The 21,093-nt window shown below is 38.0% G+C and overlaps 2 protein-coding genes across 11 annotated transcripts in view; one reads left to right on the top strand and one right to left on the bottom strand.

Annotated features, from left to right (window-relative positions):
- Positions 1-661: 661 nt before the first annotated feature.
- MORN2 (MORN repeat containing 2) lies at positions 662-8,497 on the bottom strand. 7 transcript variants are annotated; one of them, XM_081483237.1, is made up of 6 exons: positions 8,366-8,497; positions 4,258-4,308; positions 3,713-3,819; positions 2,278-2,414; positions 1,803-1,880; positions 662-893 (listed from the first exon to the last, which is right to left on the bottom strand). In XM_081483237.1, exons 1-5 carry the CDS (start codon positions 8,490-8,492, stop codon positions 1,820-1,822), a joined length of 483 nt encoding a protein of 160 aa, XP_081339363.1. In that variant the 5' UTR covers positions 8,493-8,497; the 3' UTR covers positions 662-893; positions 1,803-1,819. The 7 variants fall into 7 exon arrangements, with proteins under 7 accessions (XP_081339363.1, XP_081339362.1, XP_081339366.1 ...); XM_081483236.1 differs by having other exon boundaries at positions 8,339-8,497; XM_081483240.1 differs by lacking the exon at positions 4,258-4,308.
- Positions 8,498-8,543: 46 nt separating this feature from the next.
- Positions 8,544-21,093, top strand: part of DHX57 (DExH-box helicase 57) — a 62,449-nt gene continuing 49,899 nt past the window's right edge. For 2 of the 4 annotated variants that reach the window (XM_081483222.1, XM_081483225.1), the window contains exons 1-2: positions 8,544-8,586; positions 15,080-15,297. In XM_081483222.1, coding sequence (XP_081339348.1) covers positions 15,086-15,297 — 212 coding nt within the window. In that variant the 5' untranslated portion in view covers positions 8,544-8,586; positions 15,080-15,085. Of the gene's footprint in view, positions 8,832-15,079; positions 15,298-21,093 lie in introns of all 4 variants that reach the window. The other 2 variants (XM_081483223.1, XM_081483226.1) reach the window with 1 other exon arrangement.

Genomic DNA, 21,093 nt, shown 5'->3' on the forward strand with positions numbered 1-21,093 from the left:
GAAACTGTTTTCCACAGTGCTGTACCATTTTTCATTTCCATCAGATCAATCTTTATTATTATGTGTTTTTTAACATAGCCATCCTAGCAATTGAGAAATGGTATCTTATTGTGGGTTTGCTTTGTATTTCCCTAAAGAATAATGATGTTGAATATCTTTTTGTTTGCTTATCAGACATTTGTATATCTCCTTTGAAAAATGTCCATTCAAATCCTTTGTCCGTATTTAAATTGGGCTGTCTTTTTATTTATGTATATTTATATATGAGTTCTGTATATATTCTGAAAACTAAACCTTTATCAGATATATGATTTGCAAGTATTTTCTCCCATTCTGTGAACTGTCTTTTCATTTCCTTGATAGTTTCCTTTAAGACATAGATACACTTTTTTAAAGATGACAAAATTCAGGTACAGGATTGGAAACTGACTTTGTCAAGATCTGCATAGTTTATATTAAAATGAACAAACAAATTCTCAATTGAATCACATAATTTCTTTCTTTTTTTTGGCATGTGCTATCTTAGTTCCCTGACTAGGGTTCAAACCTGCGCCCCCTTTAGTAGAACCATGGAGTTTTAACCACTGGACTACCAGAGAAGTCCCCACATAATTTATTTTAAATTAATTATAAGATGATCAAAAGAAAGTTCAAGACGGTGTAAATGAGTGATGGTTTTATTGGCAAAAGTAAATAGATAGTGCATGAAGTTATTTCAGATGACAGATTTAGTTGTTTTCCTTACAAGTAAAAGCTGCAATTACCACATTAAAACTTTAATGCAGGCTATCTACATATGGAGCTTTAGCTTCAGGCCTGGAGCAGCTGTGAAATGAAAGTTACCGCACCATTCTAGTCCTTGGATATCAGTATATTGTCCTTCACCTTCCACCCTGCAACAGTAAAAAATAAGTGTGTTCATTAACAAGACCAGAAATTAACAGTCCAGGTATGAGATAGTCTAGTATATTATATACTATGTCTGAAGAATGATATCATTCTGCTTTCAAACTTTGATTTAAAACCTAACATCCTGTTTCTATATCCTACAAAAGAAAATACTACTATTCCAAACAAACACTGTCATTATACAAATTTTTCTGTCTAAGATTTTAGGATTACATATGCTTAGTTTAGACAAAACCAGAACAGTCACACAAAAAAGTTTATATTGGTTATCTGACTTAATTAGTTCATTTATTCAACAAATGTTTATTGATCTTCAACTATGTTTGAGATGCTATGCTCTATGCTGGTGTTTTCTGGACTCTTTGGAATGGTGAAAATGCACTTCACAGAACCAAACAGACCTTTATCCCATGGGTTAGAGTTTTCTCCCTTTATTAATATCAGTGGGAAAAGTTTATATGCTGTCATCACAGACTTGGCAACAGAATAGGTGAACACTTTTCTACCCTCCTCAATATGTATCAACCACTTCATAACAATTAGGTTGCATTTTTTATTCTGGAAATAATAAGGGGGTAGTTATAAATGAACATGAAACCTCTGGATGACATAGTATTTGGTATGAGGATTAAGTTTATAAAGATGTGTGAGGGTGGGGGTGGAGATTTGGATGAAGGTGGTCAAAAGGAACAAACTTCCAGTTACAAGATAAATAAAGTATTAGGAATGTAATGTACAAGATGATAAGTATAATTAACACTTTTGTATGTTATATATAAAAGTTAAGAGAGTAAGTCCTTAGTTCAGATCACAAGAAAAAATATTTTTCTTTTTTTATTACTTTATATCAATGTGAGATGATGAATGTTCACTAAATTTATTGTGGTACTCACTTCATGATATATGTAAATCAAATCATTATGCTGTATACCTTGAATTTATACAGTGCTGTACGTGAATTACATCTCAAACTGAAAGAAAATATAAAATAAAATTTAAAACTAAAAAAACCTTATCAAGATATTTCAAGCAAAAATAATTTTTGGCCTAAATTTTCTCAATTAATTGCAACAAACTTCCCATTTCCAACATGACTGCAAAAAGTTCCATAGGAACAAAGGAGTCAAGAGGAAATAAATGAAAAATCTAATAGATTATCACTAGGAATGATATGTTTTGGAGACTCATGATGGCCTTAGCCTCTCTCATAACATTTTTCCTCAAAATGACAATCTAACAATTCTTCTAAAACATAAGTATATTTTAACTAGATACATTACAAAAGAAATTAAGCATTAACTAAATTTTTAGGCAAATATGCCTGAAAAATATCTTTTAGACTACAGTGACTTTTTATTTTAAATTTACCTGTTTTCACTGAAATTTCCAGTGTACTTTGCCCCAGTTGGGAATGTGTAAGTTCCCAGGCCATGAAACATATTGTCCTTAAAGTGTCCTTCATATACTGCTCCTGAAAAATGCTCAAGTCTTCCAAAACCATTCATCTGTTTGTAACAAAGGAAATGACCTCAGTAACTAATCTTCAGTTTCCTTAGTATATTTCTAAAAAGTATACACATATGTCTGTCATCCACTTAGTTATTATTTAATCTAACATTGTATCACCCTTTATTTCCACAAAAATAAGACAACATTTTTATCACTGTCCTTTGTATGTCTGTCTCTGTGAAGCTGACAAAGGCAGTGTTTCTGATCAGGGCACTTGAACATCTTGGCGGTCCATAATGATAATAACAGGGCTCCTCCGGATACCTTGAATATATCAAAAATCTTAAAGGCCAACCAGTTTAGTTAGCCCGGAAATGGCACAAAGAAGTTGTTAAGAACAGAAATTTGTATTCAAGCAGACCCAAGAACATATTTTTGTTTCCTCACTTACTAGCCGGGCAAGAAATCTGTGCCTAATTTCCCTCAGTTGTAAAATAGCAATATTAATGGTATCGAACTCATTAGGCTGCTATGAGGATTAAATGAGAAAATTATGTAATTAGTTCAGTTTGTTCAACAAATGGGAAATGAGAAAGATGATGACAATTAGCTCTCTGAATGAGTTTCATACTATTCCTTATATTCATATATATTAAATATAATAATTTGTTATTTTTATTGCATGGTCTACTCATACATGTTTTTTTTTTTTTTTTTTTTTCGCTTTAAGTATTTATTTATTTATTTTATTTTTTTAATAAATTTATTTATTTTAGTTGGGGGCTAATTACTTTACAATATTGTAATAGTTTTTGCCATACATTGACATGAATCAGCCATGGGTTTACATGTGTTCCCCTTCCCGGACCCCCCACCCACCTCCCTCCCCATCCCATCCTTCTGGATCATCCCATTGCCCCGGCCCTGAGCCCTTGTCACATGCATCGAACATGGAATGGTGCTCTGTTTCACATATGACAATACACATGTCTCAATGCCATTCTCCCAGAACGTCCCACCCTCACCTTCTCCCTCAGAGTCCATAAAATTGTTCCATGCGTCTGTGTCTCTTATTCTGTCTCGCATATAGGGTTATCGTTACCATCTTTCAAATTCCATATATATGCATTAGTATACTGTATTGTTGTTTTTCTTTCTGGCTTACTTCACTCTGTATAATGGGCTCCAGTTTCATCCATCTCAGTAGAACCGATTCAAATGTATTTTTTTTAATGGCTGAGTAATATTCCATTGTGTATATGTCATACATGTTTTTTGAAATGGTGAAATGCCAGGAATCATTTAACCAATAGAGTTACTTATCCACTGTCAATATTCAAAACAATAATAATACCTTGTCATCTTTCCAGCTTCCTGTGTAGACAATCCCATTAGGAGTGGTATGAATACCTATTCCATTTCTCTCAATGACTCCAGAAGATGTTCTTGTACAGTCCCCATCTAAGTAAGAGAGAAATACTGAAGATTATAAATGGGAACCTTGTTTGACTAAGTAATAAAGTATGTTCAGGCTTAATCAGAACTGCATCACAGTGAGTCTCTCTGCTTTCCTAGCACTAAAACTAATGAGACAGAGATGAGGCACTCCATGGACCTTTAAATAATTGAGACTCAACAGCCTGGAAGACTGACATATGGCTATGGCCCTCCCATAGGTTTCCAAGGCACACTGTCTATACTTAACTTTAGAGTTTAAGATTTAAAATCTGTTCCTCCATTAGTATCTTTTTTTCTCTCCATTAGTATTTCTGTGTGATTTTATTGAATGGAGTCAATATCTCAATAGTACTTTTATCAAGTGTGACAGTCTCAGTTTTGCACTCTTAAGCTATTTAATTTTAATCTATATAGAAAAAAGTAATTGAAATGTATGCTTACCATACTTGTCTCCATTTGGAAATATAAAGTTTATCTTAAATACTTCTGGAGCTGTTTTAAAAGATTTAAGAAAAATCACATAAACAAATATTTTTTAAAGTTTTTTATTCTTTGATGTGGACAATTTTTAAAGTCTTTATTGAATTTGTTACAATGTTGTTCCTGTTTTATGTTTTGGTTTTTTGGCTGCAAGGCATGTGGGATCTTAGCTTCCCAAACAAGGATCAAACCCACACCCCTTGCATTGGAAGGTGAAGTCTTAATCAGTGGACCACAAGGGAAGTCTCAAGCTTAAACATTTTTATAAGACCTATAACAAATTTGCTTTAAGAGCCAACCAAATAGACTCACTTTATATTCATGTTTACTTGGCATTTCCATAGTCGAGTGTAGGGTTCTGGGGAAATAAATAATTTTGTCTAGATGATCTATTTTTATTTGTTTATTTTAACAGCTTTATTAATATATAATTCACAGACTACAAAAATTACTCTTTAAAAGTATACAAAAATCATTTGTTTTCGCATACTCAAGTTGTATAACTGTCACCACAATCTAATTTTAGAATATTTTAATCACCCTCAAAAGAAATCCTGTTTGTATTATCAGTTGCTCTCTATTACCCTAAAACCTACCCAACCCCACCCTCAGACCCTGGCAAACAACAATCTATAATCTGTCTCTATGTACTGGTATAATCCAGACAGTTCATAGAAATGGAACCATACAATATGTGGTCCTTTGTGAGTAGCTTCTTTTACTCAGCTTCAAGTTTAATCCATGTTGCAGCATCTATTAGTATTTTATCACTTTTTATTGCTGAATAGTCCATGGTACAAAAATAACACATTTTGTTTATTTATCCATTCATCAGTTGATGGTCAGTTGAGTTGTTTCCAGTTTTGGCTGTTATGAATAATGCTACTATAAACATTCATGTATAATTTTTTGTATGGGCATATGTTTTTATTTCTCTTGGGTATATGATCTATTGATTATTTTACAGAGGTAAGGTAGAGTGAGCAATCTCAGAATTGGCAGTAGGAAGAAATAGAAAAAAAAGACAGTAAGTGAGAAGAGGCGGGGGAAGGAGTAGGGTCCAAACAGAATGAGATTGGAATGAAGATCAGGTAAAAAATGAAAAAAGAAAACCACAGGACTGGGGGGTAGGAGGTGGAATGGAATCTATGCCTTAGAGCTCTGGGACATTTAGTGGATTAAAACATTAGAAACTAATTTTTTCCGATACTGAAGAAAACATATATTGGAGATGATAAGTAAACTATAACTTCTAGAACAACAGCCTATTAGAATGTTACTCAAAGTGTGGCCCATGCATTAGAATCATTTAGGATGCTTTACAAGTTCCTAGGCCCTACTTCACACTACTGAATCAGAATCTCTATGGGTGGGACAAGAGAACTGATCTTTTCAACTGGAATACTAACCTGAGTACCAGTTAAGAAAGGCTGGATGCTCATCCCCTCTGAGGAAACAGAGTTAATAAACAAAATAGGCAGAAGACTTAAACATCATCAGAAAGGGAGAGTCCAACAGCCTTGAGACAGGAGTAGACACTTAGGAAAAACAATTAACAATTTAGGAAATGAATAATTTAACTGTGAAAAGAAGAGAAGCAAAAGGCAAAGGAGAAAAGGAAAGATATACCCATTTGAATGCAGAGTTCCAAAGAATAGCAAGGAGAGATAAGAAAGCCTTCCTCAGTGATCAGTGCAAAGAAAATAGAGGAAAACAACAGAATGGGGAAGACTAGAGATCTCTTCAAGAAAATCAGAGATACCAAGGGAACATTTCATGCAAAGATGGGCTCAATAAAGGACAGAAATGGTATGGACCTAACAAAAGCTGAAGATATTAAGAAGAGGTGGCAAGAATACACAGAAGAACTGTACAAAAAAGATCTTCATGACCCAGATAATCACGATGGTGTGATCACTCACCTAGAGCCAGACATCCTGGAATGCGAAGTCAAGTGGGCCTTAGGAAGCATCACTATGAACAAAGCTAGTGGAGGTGATGGAATTCCAGTTGAGCTATTTCAAATCCTGAAAGATGATGCTGTGAAAGTGCTTCACTCAATATGCCAGCAAATTTGGAAAACTCAGCAGTGGCCACAGGACTGGAAAAGGTCAGTTTTCATTCCAATCCCAAAGAAAGGCAATGCCAAAGATGCTCAAACTACTGCACAATTGCACTCATCTCACACGCTAGTAAAGTAATGCTCAAAATTCTCCAAGCCAGGCTTCAGCAATACATGAGCCGTGAACTTCCAGATGTTCAAGCTGGTTTTAGAAAAGGCAGAGGAACCAGAGATCAAATTGCCAACATCCGCTGGATCACTGAAAAAGCAAGAGAGTTCCAGAAAAACATCTATTTCTGCTTTATTGACTATGCCAAAGCCTTTGACTGTGTGGATCACAATAAACTGTGGAAAATTCTGAAAGAGATGGGAATACCAGACCACCTGACCTGCCTCTTGAGAAATCTGTATGCAGGTCAGGAAGCAACAGTTAGAACTGGACATGGAACAACAGACTGGTTCCAAATAGGAAAAGGAGTACGTCAAGGCTGTATATTGTCACTGTGCTTATTTAACTTATATGCACAGTACATCAAGTGAAATGCCAGGCTGGATGAAGCACAAGCTGGAATCAAGATTGTCGTGAGAAATATCAATAACCTCAGATATGCAGATGACACTACACTTATGGCAGAAGGTGAAAAACTAAAGAGCCTCTTGATGAAAGTGAAAGAGAGTGAAAAAGTTGGCTTAAAGCTCAGCATTCAGAAAACTAAGACCATGGCATCCTGCCCCATCACTTCATGGCAAATAGATGGGGAAATAATGGAAACAGTGAGAGACTTTATTTTGGGGGGCTCCAAAATCACTGCAGATGGTGACTGCAGCCATGAAATTAAAAGACGCTTACTCCTTGGAAGGAAAGTTATGACCAACCTAGACAGCATATTAAAAAGCAGAGACATTACTTTGCCAATAAAGATCCATCTACTCAAGACTATGGTTTTTCCAGTAATCATGTATGGATGTGAGAGTTGGACTGTAAAGAAAGCTGAGCGCTGAAGAATTGACGCTTTTGATCTGCGGTGTTGGAGAAGACTCTTGAGAGTCCCTTGGACTGCAAGGAGATCCAACCAGTCCATCCTAAAGAAGATCAGTCCTGAGTGTTCATTGAAAGGACTGATGTTGAAGTTGAAACTCCAATACTTTGGCCATCTGATGCGAAGAGCTGATTCATTTGAAAAGACCCTGATGCTGGGAAAGATTGAAGGCAGGAGGAGAAGGGGACAGCAGAGGATGAGATGGTTGGATGGCATCTCCGATTCAATGGATATAAGTTTGGGTAAACTCTGGGAGTTGGTGATGGACAGGGAGGTCTGGCGTGCTGCAGTCCATGGGGTCACAAAGAGTCGGACATGATTGAGCAACTGAACTGAACTGAACTGTTGAAATAAACCTTAGAAGGGCTGAAGAGCAGAATGAATACCATTGAAAAGTAAATTAGTGAACTGGACTACAAGGCTGAACATTTTTCCCAGAAAGAGGCATAAAGGAAAACAGAGATATCACCTGACAAACCTTTCATATCTCCCCTCATCCCCAGACTCTTCTAGGACCCCCCACAACACTCTCGGTCTATTCCTACTGTAGTGTATGTTGGTCTATCCCTAGAGCCCCCACAACACTCTTGGTCTATCCCTACTGTAGTTTGTGTGTCTGTCTGTGTGTGTGTTGGTCTATCCCTGCTGTAGTGTGTGTGTGTCTGTGTGCGTGTCGATTGCCCTTAAATGGTTCCACACCCGAAACTTTGGAATGTTAGAGCTAGAAGAAGGGAACCTAAGAGGTGCAGACTGGCAGTACGCTGGCACTGGCCTAACGTGTCACAACAGCTAATCGACGGCAGAATGAGAGCTAGAATCCAGGTCTCCAGATTCCCGCTCCTGGGGCTCTCTCTGTACCCCCATCCCACCCGTGGCTCAGGAAATCTGTCTCATCCCTACTGGAGTTGCCAGGGGCCCGCTCACTGCGAGTTCTACTTACGAGACGTTGAGAGAATGGGGCACTCACTTGACACCAGGCTGCGGAGATTTTCTGGAGTCTGCGATTCCCCCTGGGCCGCCAGCTCTGTGGCCTGGAGGGAAGGTAGCGGTAGTTCAGCGCCGGGTGCGACATGGTTGCTAGGGCGACCAGGCATCTCTCACCCGGAAGCGAATAGGGGCCGAGGTTGAGCCAATCAGAAGGCGCCAGGGCTGTGCCGCTGTAGCTGGGCCGCTGCGGAGCCGCTCCAGGTAAGGTCCGGGTGGGTGGCAGCGCCCAGGCAGCGGCCACGTCCGAACAGGTGGCCCGGGAAGCAGCGATACAAACCTGGGACGGTCGCCCCTTCCGCGGACGAGGGATGTGTGTCCGTGTGCGTGGTCCGCGCGTCTCCCTGGTGGTCAGTGTGCGGACCTTTCCACCGTCAGCCTCTCCCGCAGTGGGCAGGGTCTGAGGAGCCTCCCGGCCCGGTGGGATCCAGCCTGTCTGGCAGGGGCCGGTGAGTCTGGAGCAGCAGGATCCTAGGCCTGCGACCAGGCCTGCGACCAGGCCTGGCCTGTGTCGACAGCTGAGGGTTGTACAGCTGAGGCCGGGGAGCTGAATTCTGCGGGATAAAGGGTTGAATTGGAGGGCCTCGGGCTCGTTTCCTGTATCTTAGCACCATCTCCAGTTGGTGGCTGTTTGGGGAGAGGATTGGCTACTCTCTTTGCTGGAAGAAAGGTACCAGGTCTGGGTATCTGCAAGGAGCTGGATATATGGGGTCAGTCAGAGATTTGTCTGGGAGGGGAATGGTTTGTGGTTAGTGTTCAGCGCCCAGCTTGGTGATTCTGTTCCTGGGAGCCAAACTTACGTTCTCGTGTCTATGGTGAATAAAGATAGTTGAGATCTTCCCAGGCTAAATGGATTTCTGATGTTTTGGCGTCTTATGGGGCCTGCCTGACCAAGGGAAAACTGCCATTCCCAGGGCTAGCTAATTACCGATTAACCTGACAGCATGCCTTTCATATGCAAACCAACCATTCCTGCCCGCCTTACCTCCAACAACCTCCTTTGTCTAACTACCAGGCCTGTAGTTCACCTGCCCTGAATCAGTCCAGGGCCAAGTACCAGGCAACTAGGGACAAGCCTTAGAGCCTGTGGGAATTACTCAAAGTAGCCAGTCCTAAGCTGTTTTCCTTGCCTGGCCTCTTCTTTCCCATGGAAAAACCAAGAAAGGCTGTGGGGTGGCCTTCTTACTCCTTTCTAACTGCTCCTAACACAGGTGCTTCCCTGGCATGGCCTACGGAGGCAGACAAGCCTCTCCTTTTTAGGAGAGCTGTTAAGTAACATTAAACTCTTTCTTTTGATAGTATTAATCTCTCCGTGTCAGCACTCAGTCACCTTTATAAATTAAGGCCCAGGCACAAATCAAAGCGGGGCTGCCTTAACATTAAATTTTGAATTGAAGATACAAAGTACATGTTTGGGGGGTAAGAGGGAAGTATGGGGGAAAGAATTTCAGCTTTGGAGTCAAATGGATTATTTCAGACCCTAGCTCCAGGCTTTGCTTCTATAGTAGTGACATTGGACAAGTCGTGTAATTTATCTGTACTCTAGTTTCCTCCTCTATAAAATACAGAAAATAATATTTACCTTCTAGGAGTTTTACAGAATTAACTGAAATAATCTTAATCTTTCCCCTCTATGCAGATTTATATTTCCAACTATGTTCTACACATTCCATTTGAATGTCTAGAAGGCATCTCCACTGTAACATCCATTCTGAACTTGTGACACTCCCTATATCTTTTCCTGTCCTGTATTCCCATTCTGATCACATGGGTGAGCACAGAACGCCTATTCACCTAGTTAAGCTAGGCCCTCAAATTTTACAGTAATTCTAGACACTTCTTACACCTTTCATCTAATTCATCTGCCATTAAAATGCATTGAGACTCTATGGCCACTTTTCAACCCTACTTGTTCCCTCCATAGTCCAACTCACTGTTTAGTTTTGTTTTTTATCTCCTGCCTGAACAATTGCGGTAGTTTCCTATCTGGCCTCCTGGTTCTCCTCACCTCCCTACAGTCATTTTACTCTTCACGTAGCAGCTAGAGTCAGAGAAGGCAATGGCACCCCACTACAGTACTCTTGCCTGGAAAATCCCATGGACGGAGGAGCCTGGTAGGCTGCAGTCCATGGGGTCGCTGGGAGTCAGACACGACTGAGCGACTTCACTTTCACTTTTCCCTTTCATGCACTGGAGAAGGAAATGGCAACCCACTCCAGTATTCTTACCTGGAGAATCCCAGGGATGGGGGAGCCTGGTGGGCTGCCGTCTATGGGGTCGCACAGAGTCGTACACGACTGAAGTGACTTAGCAGCAGCTAGAGTAATTGTTTTAGAACCGAAGTCAGTCATACCAAGCTTTTGCCTTTGCTCTCTATTGACTTTCTATTAAATTTAGAGTAAAATTCAAAGTTCTTTCCAGGGCTTATATGGCCATCTCTGCTCTCTGACCTCATCTCCTTTGCTTACTACGTTGCAGACCTGCAAGACTCCTCACTGTTCAGCCCACTGCATTGAAGATGTTATTCTGGACTTGGACCCTTTTCACCTACTATTGCTTCTGCTTAGAATGTTCTTTTTACAAATATTTCATGACTCATTTTCTGCATGTTCACGTGTCTACTCAAATATGATCTCAGAAAGATGATCACTCTTACACCATTCTATCTGAAAAAAGACTCAGTTTTTTTTCTTCATAGCACTTAATTAATATTGTATATTTGTTTATTGTCATCTTAATCTCTAGAGGATGAGCTTCATGAGGCAAGAATTTTGTTGTCTTTGTTGTTGTATCCCTAGAATCTAGCCCTTAATAAGTGTTCAATAAATATTTGTGGAATGAATAAATAAATGAATGGTTCTCCACTCTCATATCAGTCATTTACTCAACCTTCAGCCATTCCTCAAATACATGTTGAATTCCTGTTATATGCCATACACTGTTAGAGGTACAGTGGTAATCAACATGGATATACTCCTTGCCTTCAGAGAGCTTTCTGAGAGGAGGGAGGGGGGGAGATAAACATCAAAGAAACAATAAATACGTATAATTATAAAGGATTTTGAAGAAAGGAATATCAAGAGACCTAGTTCAATTTCTACATGTTTGTGAGTTTCCCAGTTATTTCCCTGCTTTTGATTTCAAATTTCATTTTAGTTTGGTTGCAAAACATACTTTTTAAATTTTTGTCTTTTTAAATTTATTAAGGTTTGTTTTATAGGCTAGTATATTGTCTATCCTGGAAAATTTTCCTTGTCCACATAAGAAAAATGTATATTTTTTGTTGGGTAGAATGTTCTACAGATGTCTCTCAGATCAAGTTGGTTTTTACTGTGTTTCAAGTCTTCTGTTTCTTATTGATCTTCTGTGTAGTTGTTTTTTACCATAGCTGAACGTGGGTATTGCAGTTTCCTTCTGTTATATGTTGTGTATTTCTCTGTTCATTTCTGTCAGTTGTTGGTTGATGTATTTTGGTGCTCTGTTATTAGGTGTAATATATTTATAATTGTAACATCTTCCTCATGGATTGACTCTCTTATCTTTATGAAATGTTCTTCTTTATCACTAACAAGATTTTTTTGCTTTAAAGTCTATTTTGTTTGATATTAGCATAGTTGCTGCAGCTTTCTTGTGGTTTCTGTTTGTGTGATTTCTCTTTTCCCATCCTTTAACTTTTCATTTATTTGTATCTTTGAATTTAAAGTGATAGACAGCATATACTTGGATCTTGTTTTTATTCACTGATAATTTGTCTTTTGATTGGATTATTTAATCCATTCACATTTAATTTTATTGGTATAGTGGGATTTATTTTTTCCATTCTGCTTTTAGTTGTCAATATGTCTCATGTCTATTTTGTTTCACTGTTTCTACTTTACTCTTTTCTTTTGCATTAAATTATTCAATAAATATTTCCTAATGCAGTATTTTAATTCTTTCGTGATTTTTTTCACTACATTTTTTGAATTTTTGGTTTACTTTTTAGTGACTGCTCAAGGATTTGTCATATACCACTTAACATATCAGAGTCAACTTCACATTTATACTAACTCAATTTTGGTAATATATAGAAATGTTACTCTTATATAGCTGTATGCCTTTCCTCTCCTTTTTGCAGTAAAGATTCCACATGTAAGCAATATCATATGATATTTGTCTTTCTCTGAGTTACTTCATTTAGTATGATAATCTCTAGGTCTATCCATATTGTTGCTAATGGCATTATTTCATTCTTTTTTATGACTGAGTAATATTACATTGTGTATATATACCATGTTTTCTTTATCCATTCATCTGTCAATGAAACCTTAGGTTGCATCCCCAACTGTACATTGTTACAGTTATTTCTTTACCATCTGTAGTCATTTTATTAACCCAATCCATCTATACTCCCACCAACCTGCTTTGTTCTGTTACAGCAAATACATTACATTTTTGCATATCACAAACCCACTATTACATCATATACATATTATTTTATACAGTTGCTTTTTAAATCAGTTATGTGAAGAAAGAAGAAAATATGGATATACACTATTTGGTAGGTTTTGGGGGGTTGATTTTGTTTTGTATTTACATAGTTACCTTTACTGGTGCTCCTTTTTTTGTGTGTGTGAGTTCAGATTACCATCTAGGGTCACTTTCTTCAGCTTAAACAAATTCCTATAGTATTTTTTTGTAAAGCAGATCTTACTGGGTTTATATCTGTAAGTGACAAGTTGTTTTTCTCCAAATGCTTTCAAGACTTCTTGTCTTTAACTTTTAGCATTTTTATGTATTGTGTCTATTTATGGATCTCTGGGTTTATCCTATTTGAAGTCCTTAGAACTTCCTGTATGTGTAGGTTATTGTCTTTCAATAAATTTGACAAGTCTTCTATCATTATTTCTTTAAGTATTTTTCCTCTTCTTTTCTTTCCCTCTTCCCTGTCCTTCTGGTGTTCCTGTTATGCATGCTGCTAACTTTGGACTTGGTTGGGTGGAGTTAGTTGACTTAGTTTGAGCTTAGTTTGTTCTTTTTTTTTCTGGTTCCTTAAGATGTAAATCTAGGTTGTTTATTTGAGATCATTTCTTTTTCTTAACATAGACATTTATTGTGATAAACTTCCCTCTTAGAACTCCTTTTGCTGCATCCCGTAATTTTTGGTATGTTGTGTTTTCATTTTCAGTTGTTTGAGGATATTTTAAAATTTCCTTTTGATTTTATCTTTGACCCACTGGTTGTTCAGGAGCATGTTATTTAATTTCCATATGTTTATGAATTTTCCAGTTTTCCTTCTTTTATTGATTTCTAGTTTTATACCATTGTTATCAGAAAAGATGTTTGATTTGTTCTCAGTCTTCTTAAATGTGTCAAGGCTTGTTTTATGGCCTAACATATGATCTATCCTGAAAAATATTTCATGTGGCTTTGAATGGAATGTTCTGTGTATGTCTATTATAGTTCAAGTTGAATTTTTCTTTTACTGGATGATTATCTTTCTGGATGATCGGACCATTGTTGAAAGTGTGATATTAAAGTCTCCTATTATTGTTACATTGCTGGCTACTTCCTCTCAATTATGTTAATATTTGCTTTATTTGCTTTATATATTTAGAGGCTCTGATATTGGGAGCATAAATATTTATAATTGTTAGATTCCCTTGATGAATTGACCCCTTTATCATTGTATAATGATCTTCTTTGTCTCTTGTTACAGTGTTTGACTTAAACGCTATTTTGTCTGAGTATAGCTACCCCTGCTCTCTTTTCGTTTCCATGTGCATTTACTATCTTTTACATCCCTTCACTTTCAGTCTGTGTGTCTTTGCAGCTGAAGCGATTCTCTTGTAGGCTGCATGTAGTTGAGTCTTATTTTTTATCCATTCAACTACTTTTTGTATTTTGATGGGAGAATTTAGTCCATTTACATTTAAAGTAATTATTGATAAGTAAGGACTTACTGCCATGTTGTTGTATCCTGAGCATTTTTAAGATCTTTTGTTTCTTTCTCTCTTGCTGTCTTCCTTTATGATTTGATGATTTTCTATAGAGGTGTGCTTTGATTTTTTTTTCCCTCCTCATCTTTTGTATATCTACTATAGATTTTTAAAAAAATTTTTATTCTTTTATAGTTTCTTTCTTACTATAGATTTTTAATGTGTAATTTTTTCATTTGTTTGTTTTTTACCATGAGGCTAATGTAAGACATCTTATAACATTCTACTTTAAGCTGATAGCATCTTAACTTTGATCACATACAAGAGTTTTACACTTTTACTCCCCTCTAGGCACAGTCTCTTAGCCAGAGCTGTTTCTAAAAATATATATGTAAATATAAATTTTATTTATCAAATCATATATTAAATACATGAAACATCTCTTCTAGGGTTTTTAAACCCTGTGCCAGACCTAACCAAATCAGAATGTAGCATGGGACCCTACACACCCTATGTGTGATTTGAAAACTTTTCTGTGTGTTTCTGATGCACCTCCTGGTTAAGAAACTTGTGTCAGGGAAACTTATTAAATATTAGTCCTGGGGAGATGTGCTTATAAATCTTTTGTGAAGCAGCTTGTTCATGCTTCTTCTAAACTGGCCCTTTGAGTGCGTTTTCCTTTTTTTCTTTAAAATAGGCTATATCCTTAACTTTGACAAACAAAGGATTATTATACTTACCTGGTTTTATAATGTCTGTATTACTTTTTTCTCTTGCAGGTGAAAATGAGTTCTTCAGTAAGAAGGAAAGGCAAGCCAGGGAAAGGAGGTGGGAAAGGGTCTTCCAGAGGAGGAAGAGGAGGCAGGAGCCATGCTAGTAAATCTCATGGAGGGGGCAGCAGTGGCGGTGGTATTGGTGGCAACAGAAAGGCATCAAGTAGAATCTGGGATGATGGTGATGACTTTTGTATCTTCAGTGAATCAAGGCATTCATCCAGGTAATTATACTCATTGAATGTTCAAATATGAAAACAGTATCAGTTCCTGATATATGGGACAAAAGATGGTTAAGACAAAGGGGGAAAATGCCAAGTAATTCTGGTTAAGTTACTCTTCCTCTTATTTTAAAGCCTTACAGTCCCCCGCTTTGTGAATTTTTTTAAAAGCATGATGGTAAATAACACCTTTGGGAGAGGAGTGGGCATTGAAATCTGAACTTAACTTTAACTTCCATATGACACTGTAAATTAAGTGTAATATTGTTATTATAATCAATATTACAGAAAAGTAAATATTTGAAATGGTGAGGGTAATTGAAAATTATATTAAGTATTTCTTTTTTTTTTTGAATAAATTTATTTATTTTAGTTGGGGGCTAATTACTTTACAATATGGTAGTGGTTTTTGCCATACATTGACATGAATCAGCCATGGGTTTACATGTGTTCCCCATCCTGAACCCCCCTCTCACCTCCCTCCCCATCCCATCCCTCTGGGTCATCCCATTGCCCCAGCCCTGAGCATTTGTCTCATGCATCGAACCTGGAATGGTGTTCTGTTTCACATATGATAATATACATGTTTCAATGCTATTCTCTCAGAACGTCCCACCCTCACCTTCTCCCTCAGAGTCCATAAGACTGTTCTATGCATCTGTGTCTCTTATTCTGTCTCTCATATAGGGTTATCGTTACCATCTTTCAAATTCCATATATATGCATTAGTATACTGTATTGGTGTTTTTCTTTCTGGCTTACTTCATTCTGTATAATGGGCTCCAGTTTCATCCATCTCAATAGAACTGATTCAGATGTATTCTTTTTAATATTAAGTATTTCTTAGGCATTGTAGTTTGAAGGTCCCCAAATGAGATCTGGCTATATTCCTTCTGTTTAATTGATGAATTATCTATTTTCCAACCAATCAACCAAATATTTGCTGAAGCTTAATGTGATGAACAGAGATAGATATCATGCCCAGGCTTCTCTCATAGTCAACTTTTAATTAGTGAACATTGTTTTGTTGTTGTTCAGTCACTTAAGTCACGTCCAACTCTTGGCAACCTCATGGACTGCAGCACTCCAGGCTCTTCTGTCCTCCACTATCTCCCAGGGTTTGCTCAAATTCATGTCCTTTGAGTCGGTGATGCTACCTAACCATCTCATCCTTTGCTACCCCCTTCTCCTTTTGCCTTCAATCTTTCCCAGCATCGGCATCTTTTCCAATGAGTCAGCTCTTCACATCAGGTGGCCAAGTATTAGAGGTTCACTATCAGTCCTTCTAATGAATATTCAGGGTTGATTTCCTTTAGAATTGACTGATTTGGTCTCCTTACAGTCCAAGGGACTCTCAAGAGTTATCTCCAGCACCACATTTTGAAAGCATCAATTCTTTGGCACTCTGCCTTCTTTATGATCCAAAGCTCACATCTGTACATGACCACCTTTGTCAACAAAGTGATGTCTCTGCTTTTTAATACACTCTCTAGGTTTGTCATAGCTTTCCTTCCAAGGAGCAAGCGTCTTTTACTTTCAGTCCTCCGTGATTTTGGAGCCCAAGAAAATAAAATCTATCACTGCTTCCACTTTTTCCCCTTCTATTTGCCATGAAGTGATGGGACCAGATGCCATGATCTTAGTTTTTTTAATGTTGAGTTTCAAGCCAGCTTTTTCATTCTCCTCTTTCACCCTCATCCAAAGTCTCTTTAGTTCCTCTTTGCTTTGTGCCATTAAGAGTGATATCATCTGCCTATCTGAGGTTGTTGATATTTCTCCTGGCAATCTTAATTTCAGATTATGATTCATCCAGCCCAGCATTTCACATGATGTACTCTGCATAAATTCCAATAATTCTAATACATGTTTAATGAAAGTAAAGATTTTTCTACTGCATGTTATGCAGTATAAATATAAAATTCTCATTGTTTTTCAAATTGCACTTTAAGCTGTTTACTTAAATTTTTAGAGATAGAGAGACTTCTTTAGAGTTATGTATATATATACACGCATACGCACACTCTTGTGGGAATAATTACCAACTAAATATTGGTTAGAAATATAGGTGAGGCTGCAGTCCATGGGGTTGTGATGAGTCGGACACGACCGAGTGATTTCACTTTCACTTTTCACTTTCCTGCACTGGAGAAGGAACTGGCAGCCCACTCCAGTGTTCTTGCCTGGAGAATCCCAGGGACTGGGGAGCCTGGTGGGCTGCCGTCTATGGGGTCGCACAGAGTCGGACACGACTGAAGCAACTTAACAGCAGCTGAAGTTTAACTGCATCATACATGCTTTTAGTTTAAATGAGTTCAATTGTATGCATTCAGGAAAAAAAAGAAAAAGAACAAATGGTATTTAAGTAGTTAAACTTGCCACTAAATGAATCTGAACTCCATCATGAACAGGATAATGCGAGAGGAAGGTGCTCATTCCTGTCAGTCTCAATGTCCAAGTGCTTTATATAGTGTAAGCTTCTTGATGCACTGAGTATGTGATATTAATGTGTATTTCTTAAATATATATTTCTTATACATAGTCTCTGCCATAACCAAATAATTCACTTGGTATGCAACCAGAGAATCTACATTTTTTTCCATTCTAAATGAAAAATGGTCATTTTTGGACATACTGAGAGATAATATATCAATCTCAAACTTGATTCTTTTTTAAGAAATCTTCCAGAATAATTTAAAGCTATATTTTCACATTAGCTACTGACTTAAGAACCTAACTGCTGAATTAGATGCAGCTCCATTCTTTCTGAAAACACTTACTTTATAGGTTCTTAGGGTCTTAGATGTTCATTCATGCAGGAAATATTGACTTAGTGCCTACTATGATCCAGACAGTGTTTTAGTGACAACAATGAATAAAATATTGTCCTGGTGTTCATAGAACGATGTTTGAGATATAAAAACTGTAAACAAAGGTGTAAAAGTATGTTAAGTGGTAAGTACTATGGAGAAAAATAAAGGACAAAGGGATAGAAAATGCCAAACTGAATTACTGGTGTTTTTAAATGGTTGCTGTTTTCTGTGGAGTGATCAGAGAAGACTTCTCTCTTGATGTGTAATTTGAGCCAGGACAAGAAAGAAGTGAAGGAGTAAGCCATGAATCTATCTGAGGGAAGAAGGTTTGAGACAGAACAGCAAGTGAACAGTTCCTAAGGCAGGAGTTTTAAGATTTAGGGAATGACAAGGAAGCCATGTGGCTAGCATGGATGGGTAAGAAGTGTTAGGCAGTTAGATTCGACAGGCTATGATGTATAGAATCTTATAGGCAAGTATAAGGATTTTGTTTTGTTTTTAAGTTTTAAAAATCATGTTTATTGAAGTGTAATTTACATTCAGTAAAACTCACCCTAAAATTTGACAAATGCAGTCATCTCTGTAACCAGCAGTTCTTCAAAACTCGCCCATGCCCTTGGCAATGAACTCCTCCCTGATCCTTAGGAATGCATTGATCTGTTTTTTGTCAGCAGGATCAAATTTTGTTACTAAAATGATTTATTGTAGAAAAAATAAGCACATAAAACCAAGGGATTTTTTTCTTTGTGTGTGGTTATTTGTTTAGTTGGTTTTTTGGCCAAGCTGTGTGGCTTGCTGTATGGCTTAGTTCCTTTACCAAAGATCAAACCTGGACCCTCTGCAGTGAAAATGCAGAGTTCACAGCCAGAGAATTCCCAAAATTCAAGTTTTTAAAAGGATACTTTGGAATGTATAATCTTTAGAGTAATCAGAAGAATTGGGATTTTAACATAACCTTTGAAAATTAAAGCACAGTTGACAAAGATGTCTTAAGATAGTTGCAGAATAGCTAGTCTAGTTACTGTGTCAATCTTCAGCCTGGGGCTGGTTGGTAGAAAAACTATTTTAAATAATGGAATTGAATTCTACAGAAATTCTGTATCGTGCAGATATATATTCTCACAGATATCTGACACCTTCTCAAAAGATCACCCCTGCTGCCACCATGAAAGGGACAAGGAAAGCAGAAACATCTGTTCTGTTTATATCAGTCATCTCACGTTCAGATATACCTTGTTGTTGTCCAGTCACTAAGCATGTCCAACTTTTTATGACCGCATGGACTGCAGCATGCCAGACTGCCCTGTCCTTCTCTATCTCCCAGAGTTTGCTCAAACTCATGTCCATTGAGTTAGTGATGCCATCCAACCATCTCATCCTCTGTCATCTTTTCCTCCTGCCGTCAGTTTTTCCCAGCATCAGGATTTTTTCCAGTGAGTCAGCTCTTCGCATCAGGTGGCCAGAGTATTGGAGCTTCAGCTTCACCATCAGTCCTTCCAATGAATATTCATGGTTAATTTCCTTTAGGATTGACTGATGTAGTCTCCTTGCTGTTCAAGGGACTCTCAAGAGTCTTCTCTAGCACCATAGTTTGAAAGCATCAATTCTTTGGTGCTCAGACTTCTTTATGGTCCAACTCTCACGTCCGTACTTGACTACTGGAAAAATCATAGCTTTGACTATACAGATGTTTGTCAGCAGAATGATGTCTTTGCTTTTTAATACACTGTCTAGGTTTGTCATATCTTTCCTTCCAAGGAGCAAGCTCTTTTAATTTCATGGCTGTAATCACCATCTGCAGTGATTTTGCAGCCCAAGAAAATAAAATGTCACTATTTCCACTTTTTCCCCATCTATTTGCCATGAAGTGATGGGACCAGATGCCATGATCTTAGTTTTTTGAATGTTGGGTTTAAGCTTGCTTTCACACTCTCCTCTTTCATCCTCATCAAAAGAGTCTTTAGTTACTCCTCACTTTCTGCATTAGAGTGTTATCATATGCATATGTGAGGTTGTTGATATTTCTCCCAGCAATCTTGATTCCAGCTTGTGATTCATCCAGCCCAGCATTTTGCATAATGTACTCTGCAGATGCACCTTGTCTACCTGAAAAGCTTCTTTCAAGCACCACAGTTCTTTCTTTCAAGCACCAACCTTGAGGTTTGTCAGCATGTTGAAGTAGATTGAGCCAAGTTGTGTACCTTGGCTGAAAAGCTGTTATAAGGACTTTGGCTTTTGCTTGGAGTAAGATGGGAAGCCATTGAAGGGTTTGAGGTGAGAGTATATGTCATCAATCACTCTGGCCAGAGTTCAGTTCAGTCGCTCAATCGTGTCCGACTCTTTGCGACCCCATGAATCGCAGCATGCCAGGCCTCCCTGTCCATCACCAGCTCCCAGAGTCTACCCAAACCTACGCCCATCGAGTTGGTGATGCCATCCAGCCATCTCATCCTCTGTCGTCCCCTTCTCCTCCTGCCCCCAATCCTTCCCAGCATTAGGGTCTTTTCCAATGAGTTAGCTCTTTGCATGAGGTGGCCAAAGTATTAGAGTTTCAGCTTCAACATCAGTCCTTCCAATGAACACCCAGGACCGATCTCCTTTAGGATAGATTGGTTGGATCTTCTTGCAGTCCAAGGGACTCTCAAGAGTCTTCTCCAATACCACAGTTCCAAAGCATCAATTCTTCGGTGCTCAGCTTTCTTCCCCGTCCAACTCTCACATCCATACATGACCACTGGAAAAACCATAGCCTTGACTAGATGGACCTTTGTTGGCAAAGTGATGTCTCTGCTTTTTAAATATGCTATCTAGGTTGGTCATAACTTTTCTTCCAAGGAGTAAGCGTCTTACTGCCATTAATTATATCCTTTTATGTGAATTAGAAAATGGTGAATGTGAATTAGAAAATGCCCCTTTCTCTGGTCAGTTAGAGCTTGGTAAGCAGAGAACACGTTGGATTTTAGCTCTCGCTGTCCCCTACTCCTCTGTT

This window comes from Giraffa tippelskirchi, chromosome 4, assembly GCF_054371585.1.
Source record: "Giraffa tippelskirchi isolate mGirTip1 chromosome 4, T2T-mGirTip1v1.2.pri, whole genome shotgun sequence".
NCBI classification, from domain to species: Eukaryota; Metazoa; Chordata; class Mammalia; order Artiodactyla; family Giraffidae; genus Giraffa; species Giraffa tippelskirchi.